The 9007-nt window shown below is 37.8% G+C and overlaps 1 protein-coding gene across 1 annotated transcript; it reads left to right on the forward strand.

Annotated features, from left to right (window-relative positions):
* The first annotated feature begins 321 nt into the window (after positions 1 to 321).
* On the forward strand, positions 322 to 4004 carry LOC140886842 (probable serine/threonine-protein kinase WNK5). Its single transcript, XM_073293721.1, has 7 exons — positions 322 to 1021; positions 1673 to 1938; positions 2049 to 2272; positions 2434 to 2591; positions 2665 to 2968; positions 3050 to 3403; positions 3503 to 4004. The coding sequence occupies exons 1-7, from the start codon at positions 938 to 940 to the stop codon at positions 3844 to 3846; spliced, it is 1734 nt and encodes a 577-aa protein (XP_073149822.1). The 5' UTR covers positions 322 to 937; the 3' UTR covers positions 3847 to 4004.
* Positions 4005 to 9007: the final 5003 nt, after the last annotated feature.

Here is a 9007-nt window from a genome sequence, read left to right on the forward strand (position 1 = left end):
AAAAAAAAAAAAGAGAGAGAGAGAACAAGTCTAATCGAGCTTCACTATGGCACACTAATATTGATTAACAGTTTGTATTAGTTTATTGCATTATGGAGTATGCATAATAATTATGTTTGTGGACAATTCAACCATGTCATCCGTTGGGGAAAGTCAAATATCTTGTCATTTTCACTTGATAATATAGTTACGTTTTGCTTATGTATGGGCTCCCAATTGACATTTTAAATTACATGTGTATATTAACAAAATATATCTTCAAAAAAAATATATAAATGGTCCAATTTGTAGCAATGTCGTCTTTTCGTATATAACAACAATTACCGGATCACATTAATTCCAAAACTCAACGTAGCAGCTTTGCATTAATAAAAGTCGTCTCTTGGATCTTCTTAATTTCCAGCTTGCATCAACACACGATCTAGCACAGAGTTCATTCTCAATGGAGAAGAAAAAGCGTGGACACCGATTCTTCAAATTCAGGACTTGAAAATTAAATTTCTTCTTCCACTTATAAAGATTATTCTCGATCGTTTTCATATTCCATCATCGATCTCCGATCCACCTACAACAGTGCCACCATTTCTTTACTTTAGTACCTATCGAAAATGATTTCCGATCGCAAATATCAATCTTCTCTATCGGTTAATATGGCGACAGGTTGGATCATGCTGAGGATAGATTACTCCAGCAGGCTCTTCTGGCTTTTGTTTGGTGTCTTTTCCTACGAAAATCACGAAGGAAAACCTCGGATCTAGCATCTCGTCTCTTTTAGTTAATAATATATATATATATATATATCTCCGGCCAGCTAGCTAGTAGCTTGTCATTCATTCATATTTCAAGTACGTGCTTGCAGCTTGCATAGCTAAAAAGAAATCAATAAGTGTAGGTTCAATAATCTTGCAAGAATTGGAGTATTTAGATTTACGCGATCATGTATAAAACTATGGTACTTGTCGACCAAGATAACATGAAGCTGTGCTACGTTGAGATGGATCCATCCGAAAGATACGGTCGAGTAAGTTTTCCCTAGCTACTCAATTTCAGCTTTTCTTCGTATAATTTTATTTTGCCATATTATATATATAATATAACTAGGTGTCTTTTATTTATTTCATAATGGTTTGCCGTGATTTGCATCTATCATGATTCGAGAACATATATTATAAGCAATTTCTTCGATCTCGATAGACTTTTTTCTATTCCCGTTTAAGCAAGTTGGGAGCATGCATTAGTGAATGAATGTGCATATAAAATATATGGCTCAAAGTCAATGACAGAAAGAAGGGACTTTAATTGTCTGTTTGATTAGAATATGATTTTGTACAGCAATATATACGCATACTCTAAATTTGTAAACGAAATTAATTGAGAATTAACAACATGATTGTTTCCATGGTTTGACTTTTGGAATTTACGGATGAGGCAGCCGCTGATCAGAACAATTAAGAAGAAATTACAATTAAGCTATTTTTTTTTTTTATTTACATGAAGAGATAGTTGTTGACATAATAATATGACAAGTTTGGTCACTCTGATATTAGACACTTGAGTCTTCTCTACGTACATAAAAGCAATTGTTACTATTTGGAATTAAGCACTTGTAGTTGAAGATCGGGGATCTATGTATCACTTTTATCTGCTGATCTTTGTTAAAAAATCATTTCAGTTTAAAGATGTTCTTGGTAAAGGAGCAATGAAGACCGTGTATCGGGCCTTCGATGAGTTTCTTGGGATAGAAGTAGCATGGAATCAAGTGAAACTTGATCATGTGTTTAAGTCACCTGATGAGTTACAGAGGCTTTACTCTGAAGTCCACCTTCTCAAGAATCTCAATCACAACTCTATAATGAAATTTTGTGCTTCCTGGATCGATGTGGATCGAAGAACTTTCAACTTCATTACTGAAATGTTCACATCCGGCTCCCTCAGAGAGTAATATCACTCACTCAGTCAGCTTCTTTTTGAAATTGATATAATAATATATATAGTCCTCTGTCTTTTTATGAGTTAACAACTCTTTCAACATGATGGGATGCATGCAGATATAGGAAGAGATACAAGCGAGTGAATATTCATGCCATTAAGGATTGGGCTCGCCAAATCCTAAAGGGGCTTGAGTATTTGCACAGCCATGATCCTCCGGTGATTCATAGGGATCTCAAATGCGACAACATATTCGTCAATGGACATCTTGGCCAGGTTAAGATTGGTGATTTGGGGCTTGCGGCCATACTAAAAGGATCAAACCATGCCCACAGTGTCATAGGCAATTCTTTCCTTCTTTTCTTGTTTCAGTTTATACTTGAATCATATTGTAGCAAAACAATAGCACGACAAATCTCAAAGTGAAACCAGAATCTAGCTAAGTCAAATAGGTGAAGACGTTATACTAATATTGAAGATGATTTTTTTTATGAAAACCATCAGGTACACCTGAGTTTATGGCTCCAGAATTATATGAGGAGGACTATGATGAGCTGGTTGACGTTTACTCTTTCGGCCTGTGCGTTCTTGAAATGCTTACTTCTGAATATCCATATAGCGAGTGCTCCAACCCTGCTCAAATTTACAAGAAAGTCACTTCGGTAAGCTATGATTTGATTCAAATGATCAGCATTCGGCAGCACCCTGTTTAACTTGTCATGCCTTGTGAAATAGGGAAAGCTGCCAAGTGCATTTTATCAGATTGAAGATGAGGAAGCTCAGAGATTTGTAGGAAGATGCTTGGAGAAAGCTCCTAATAGGCCATCTGCGAGCCAACTTTTAATGGATCCCTTTCTTTCAACTGAAGAGGTGGAGGAATTGCCGGCCATCAAGATTCCTGCTCAGAAGGTTTCAATGAGCCAGGATAAGAAGCAGACATCTGGAGTTGGTGCGAAGAACAATGACATGACGATCAAGGGGACCATGAATTCAGCAGATGATACCATCTTTCTCAAAGTACAGATTTCAGACAAAGATGGTATGTTACACTGTTTCTGATGAAAACATTTGCTACACCTTATAGTTGACATGTTAACACTACTCGTGGCATGGATTTCAGGCCGGGCTAGAAATAATATATACTTCCCTTTCGACACTACAAGCGACACTCCATTGGATGTTGCCATAGAAATGGTCAAGGAATTAGAGATTACTGATTGGGAGCCATTTGAGATTGCTGATATGATTGATAAAGAAATATCTGCACTTGTCCCATCCTGGAAAGATTCAATCTCACCTCAATTAATACATCAGCAGCATAGTTTCAATTATAACGATGATTATGACGAAAATAGTCCCCTCCATCCTTTTTACTCATCCTCCTCCCAATCTTCCTCCCAGGCTTCCCTGCCAGGTCTTCCTCCATTGCAATATGAGACAACAAGTGCAGTCCATGTCCATGACTGGCTTAAAGGCACGCATATATATATATATATATATATATTTCATTTGTTTCAATTCCTTTAGCATATATATTCGTGTTTATCTAATTTCATGAAGATATATGATGCAGAGGAGTCAAAATATCAGGATGATGACAGTAGTTCACACTACTCTTACAACTACTACTCAAATATAAACTACTGCTCAGAAAATGAGGATGATGTTATACCAATCTCTCACAAAAAGGCCCAAAAAAGCACAAGATTTTGCCCTCAAGCCAGAAACTGGAACACATATAATGAGGTCCGCGGGCAGAAAATGGTGAGGGCGGAATCAGTGATGAATATGCGAAGCCAAGTGTTGGAGGAGATGAGCAGGCGGCGCTCATCTAAGACTGTGGGAGCGATCGAGCATATCGGCTACCATGAGTTTGAACGTCGTGGTGGAGGATGGGAATTCAAATGGTCCCATTAATAATTGATCAGAATCAGTGTGATGATTTGTTTTTTTATTTGTTGTGTGGTGTGATATATATTCGAGTTTTAACCTCGAAAGTTATTTTCCAGATGCAACACGTTTGTAATAAATTAAAACATCATTTTGCTTTAAATTTTGATCTAAATTACAATCATCTCTTACTATCTCTTACTATATTATTAAGCCTAAACACATCCATGGCCACGCTTATCCCTCGGGTTACTTCGCCCCCTTTACAGACGTTAACAATCGCAGCTTCTTCAACTGGAGCTATACCAACTGATTTTGGTTTCACCAATTTATTTCTTTTATACCCCTCATCATTCTCTCTCTCAACTTCCTTCCCACTTCTCGCTCCTTCCAACAACCTTCATCCTCCGAATTTCCTATCCACTATTTACAATATATTTTTTTGAATTTATTTTTATTTTTGTTTTGTATTATTTCTGAATTAAACATATAAATACTTTTAAATATCTAATTTTCGTCATTTTCATGTTTATACACGCATCGCGTGTGCCATGATGACTAGTATAAAGTAATTATCCGCACTACATACAGGACTTGAGCGACTCGAGAAAAAAAACTCTTGTTCATCGATCATACTTTTTTTATTAGAATATATCTTTGAATATATTGTGCATATCTCTTGTATATTTGTTTTCATTTTATCTTGATCTCTTTAGGTTGTATATAAATATATATTGTACCATTATTTCAGAAATATATGAAAATATATTCTCTCAATACATTTCTACATAGTATCTAGAGCTCAAGGTGTAGTAACCCGAATCTAATTTTACAAGCTTAAATGATTTAAACATGATTAAGAGATTTTAATACGATTCATCGAACCAAAAAATCGACTCCAGAATGTCAGAAAATGATCCCAAGACGGATAGTTCGGAAAGTCCGAACTTGTACCATAGGGAGATCGGAAGGTCCGAAGTGATCGGACAAAGCGTTGTTGTTCGGAAGCAAGATCGGAACTTCCGAATTAGAGAACGAAACGTCCGAAGGTCAGGCCATGCGCATTAGTGATGTGTCGCCAGTGTTTTGACACTCAGACACATGCATGATATCGGAACATCCGAAGATGGAGATCGGAGCTTTCGAACAGGGAAGTTCGGCACATGGAAGACATGCAAGTTCCGAGATTCCGAACTAGGGATCGGAGCTTTTGAACCCTTGCCTATAAATAGGCCGAGAAATCTCACAATTTAGTGTGTGTTTAAGGTTTTGACCTAATTCAGTGTATATTTCTTAGGGTTTTAGTTTTCTTCTCGGGGATCGGGTGATAGCGAGGTACTGCTGGGCTTGTAGCGGAGCTGTGCTTGGGTCAGGGCCTTCGACATCAGTGGGCTGACGATGGACGCAGGTATAGTCCGAGATCCTTATTAGTATTAGGGAGTATCTATTAGCTTAGTTAAGGCTTGTAGACTAGTATTAGTGATATGGTATTATCATGATTTGTAGGCTTGGACTGTAGATACTTATACATCTAGGCCAGTGATTGAGGTGCGTAAAATACTGACTGAGATATCCAGCGAGTATGCATGCTTATGTGTTGCATATTATGTCTTATTATTTATGTTTTATTGCTTTGATATATTATGCTGTGAAAGGAATTTTATTCTTTCATATTTTCGGCCCTTAATTTATTTGGAATTATAAGATTTTTCTTTCTAGACAATATCAAATATTTGGTAAATATATTATGTATATCTCGAATATGTTATGTTATATATTTGCCAAGCTTAAATCGGGTCTTGATAAGGTGATTATTTGATATAATATAATTCGATATTATCAAGATTTGATTTGCAAGATTTGATAGAGTTTATTTCTTACTAAAACATGTTTCCTTATTCATGTAGGACTCTATCTAAGGAAACCTTCAATACTTTGATGCTAATCTATAAAATGAGTTTTTCACGCACAAGAAAAAAAGAAGGCTTCAGACGTACGATCCGCTGCTTCAAAACTCTGAAGAATTCCATTGAAGAATTTTAAGAATTCTGAAGCAAGGTTTGCAACCATCATTGTTGCTTGTCCCCTTGTTGCCGTTCGTGTGGAAGACATCAGAGACAACACTGTGGGAACTGTGTTGTTGAAGATATTTTTGTGTCTCTTCAATTTAGGCTACAGGAGTTGCATCCAATTCCTTTTATACTCTGATTGTGTTTAGGATGCAAGTTTAATTTCTCAATCTGTTGAGAAATTTAGGATTTATTGAGTTTTCGTAAAATCACTAGGATTATCTTTGTAAGACTGATCTTACATTTACTGGTGATATTTAGCCCTAAATCACCCGCACGAGTTTTATACTCGTGCAAAATTATTTACTTGTGTTTTATTTACGCCTTAAATTTTCGCTGCACTGTGTTGTCTTTATTGTAACCACACGAAGTACAAAACTGCCTATTTTACTTAACCAACCACGTACACCGTTTCTTTCACGTGGCATCAAAGCCACCACTTGACTTTACTAAGTGAGTTCCTGGTTTGTGTTACAGGTTAGTTATGGACACTCCGTACACAAGTGCGATTCGTCCACCTATTTTGGATGGAACAAATTACGGCCCTTGGAAATAGAAAATGAGCATGTACATTCAATCCATTGAGTCCAGAGCTTGGCAACGTGTTCTTGATGGTTGGACACCTCCTATGAGAGATGATGATATACCAGGACCAAAGCCAAGATCACAATGGACATCCGATGAAAATACTGCGGCTATTTATAATGCTAAAGCTCTTAATGCTATTTTCACTTCAGTTGATATGAACATGTTTAATCTAATTGGTACTTGTACTTGTGCTAGGGATGCTTGGGAGAAACTTCAAACCCATTGTGAAGGCTTGGCAAGTGTCAAGAAGACAAGGATGCATCTCATAACTTCAAAATTTGAGAAAAGGAGAATGGAGGAATCAGAGACCATCATGGAATATAATGGTAGATTGAAGAGCCTTGCAAATGAATCATCTATTCTTGGTGACCCTATTTCGAACAAGAGACTTGTGTCCAAAGTTCTTCGTTCTGTCCCCAAAAGATTTCACACCAAGGTTTGTGCTATAGATGAATCTAAAGATACATCTATAATGGGTTTGGATGAGTTAATTAGTTATCTTCGTACTTATGAGATGGAGTTGGAAGCCGAAGATTACTCCAAAGATAAGTCTATTGCCTTTCAAGTATCTAATGACATTTACAATGATTTTTATAAAGTTCAACAGGAAGTAAAGGAATCTGATCTTGAAGAGAATTAGATTGTTTTGATCTCGAAGAAGTTCACTGATTATCTCAAGGTAATGAAAGAAAAGAAGGATGTGAAAGGTGCACAACCTTCAAAATTTCCTAGACTGCCTACGTCAGAGAAGCCTCAAAAACCTATTGTTACTCGAGGACCTCGTCAAAAGTATGAAGGTAAGGTTCAATCCTCAAGTAAAAATTTTGATAATGTTCAATGCAGGAAATGTAAGGGATATGGCCACTATGCTTATGAATGCGCAAATCGCCTTCGGAAAGGTATGAATGTTTCTCTGAGTGATGATGATTCTGAAGAAGAACAAGAAAAGGTTGAACAAGCAGATCTCATATCTTTTACTGCTTTGCTGGAAAGTAAGAAAAATTTTCAGATCAATCCTCTCGGTGTTGGCTCCGGTGTTGCAACACCTGGACGCAACACAGTTCAAAAATCTGTTTGTTTTGTTGCTTTTCACCTTGATAATTTCAGTGATCATGAAGAACAGGTAGCTGATGCTTATACTCTGGAAGGTATTCAAAAACTCTATGAAGAGTTGTACTGTGATTGGATCAAGAGGAATCAGTTGAAAACAACCCTTACAAATGAGAATACTGAATTGAAAGCTGTTGTGGCTAGATTGGAGGTTCTCATGAGTAAGAAAGATCTGGAATTAGGGTTGTTGAATTCGGAACTTGAAAGAGCAAAAACAACACTTGATAAATTTAATTCCAGTTCAAACAAACTTGATTCTATTTTGACTATGGGTGTAGTAACCCGTATCCAGAAATAGCGATTAATGAGTATATTAATCGTGTAATCATGTTTAGATTAAGTAAAACATGATTAAGAAAATTCCAAAAGGGTTAACGGAGTCCAGAAATGGATTCAGGACACTCAAAATAGCCGGGAAGGTCCCGAAGGTCCGGAGGGTTCGGAAGCTCCGAACCAAGTCAGGAGGCTCCGAACTTCGTCTATAAATAGGGGGCCGAGATTTCATTTTCAAGTGTACCTTTCCCTCTCTTCTCTCTGATTCCTAAGCCTTCTAACTCAGATCTAGGGAGTTCTAGGCATCCTATTGGGAATCCGGAAGTGGCATAGCGATCCAGGCGTCGAGGCAGAGCTGTGGCCTAGTTTTGAGGCAATTGTCATCAGCGGGCTGACGACGGACGCAGATATAGCTATGGTCTCCTTAAATTATTTAGGAGTATGCAATAGCTTAGTTAAGACTTTTAGAGCTTAAATAATGATGCATGAATATTTGCATTGTAGAGTTGATGATAGGCTTGGAACCTAGAATGGGACTGCTAGGAACTGCCTGTAGTAAGGTACGCAAGTACAGACTGAGATTGCCAGCGGGTTTTGCATGCTTATATGTTGCCTTTTGTATGTCATTTATTATGCAGCATGTGCATATCATATTGTGCCTGTCCATCTTGTGAGATGAGCCATGTAGGGCCGCTCAGCTCTGTCTGGACGGTTGATGTCTAGGACCTATTGACTGATGGGTCATGGGTGGCTAGCATCGGGGGACACAGTCCACGTCCTGTAGGAATGGGCAGTGTACGCAGGGTTTGCTCCCCGAGTTGTACCACTCATGTCCTAGGCGCCATTACTGAGCAGTTATATACAGTTATCCCAGATATGGATACCCTATCATTTGCATGCATCATATTTGTATGTTTTACCCAGTGCTTTCGTATTGAGCTTAGAGCTCACGTCCAGTCTTTTCTGTGTATTTGGACACCCCATTCGATGGGGCAGGTGTAGGTGCAGGATTGAGTACCAGGAGCTTGGAGTAGCCAGTGACCAGTGAAGACTGCTGGATTAGCTGTAGGTTTTGCCTTTAGGCTATTTATTCGATTTGGTTGTATAAATCAAATTGGTTTAACTGGTTGTATTCTGCCGGTCTGTTT

Source organism: Henckelia pumila, chromosome 3 (assembly GCF_033568475.1).
Source record: "Henckelia pumila isolate YLH828 chromosome 3, ASM3356847v2, whole genome shotgun sequence".
In the NCBI taxonomy this organism is placed as follows: Eukaryota; Viridiplantae; Streptophyta; class Magnoliopsida; order Lamiales; family Gesneriaceae; genus Henckelia; species Henckelia pumila.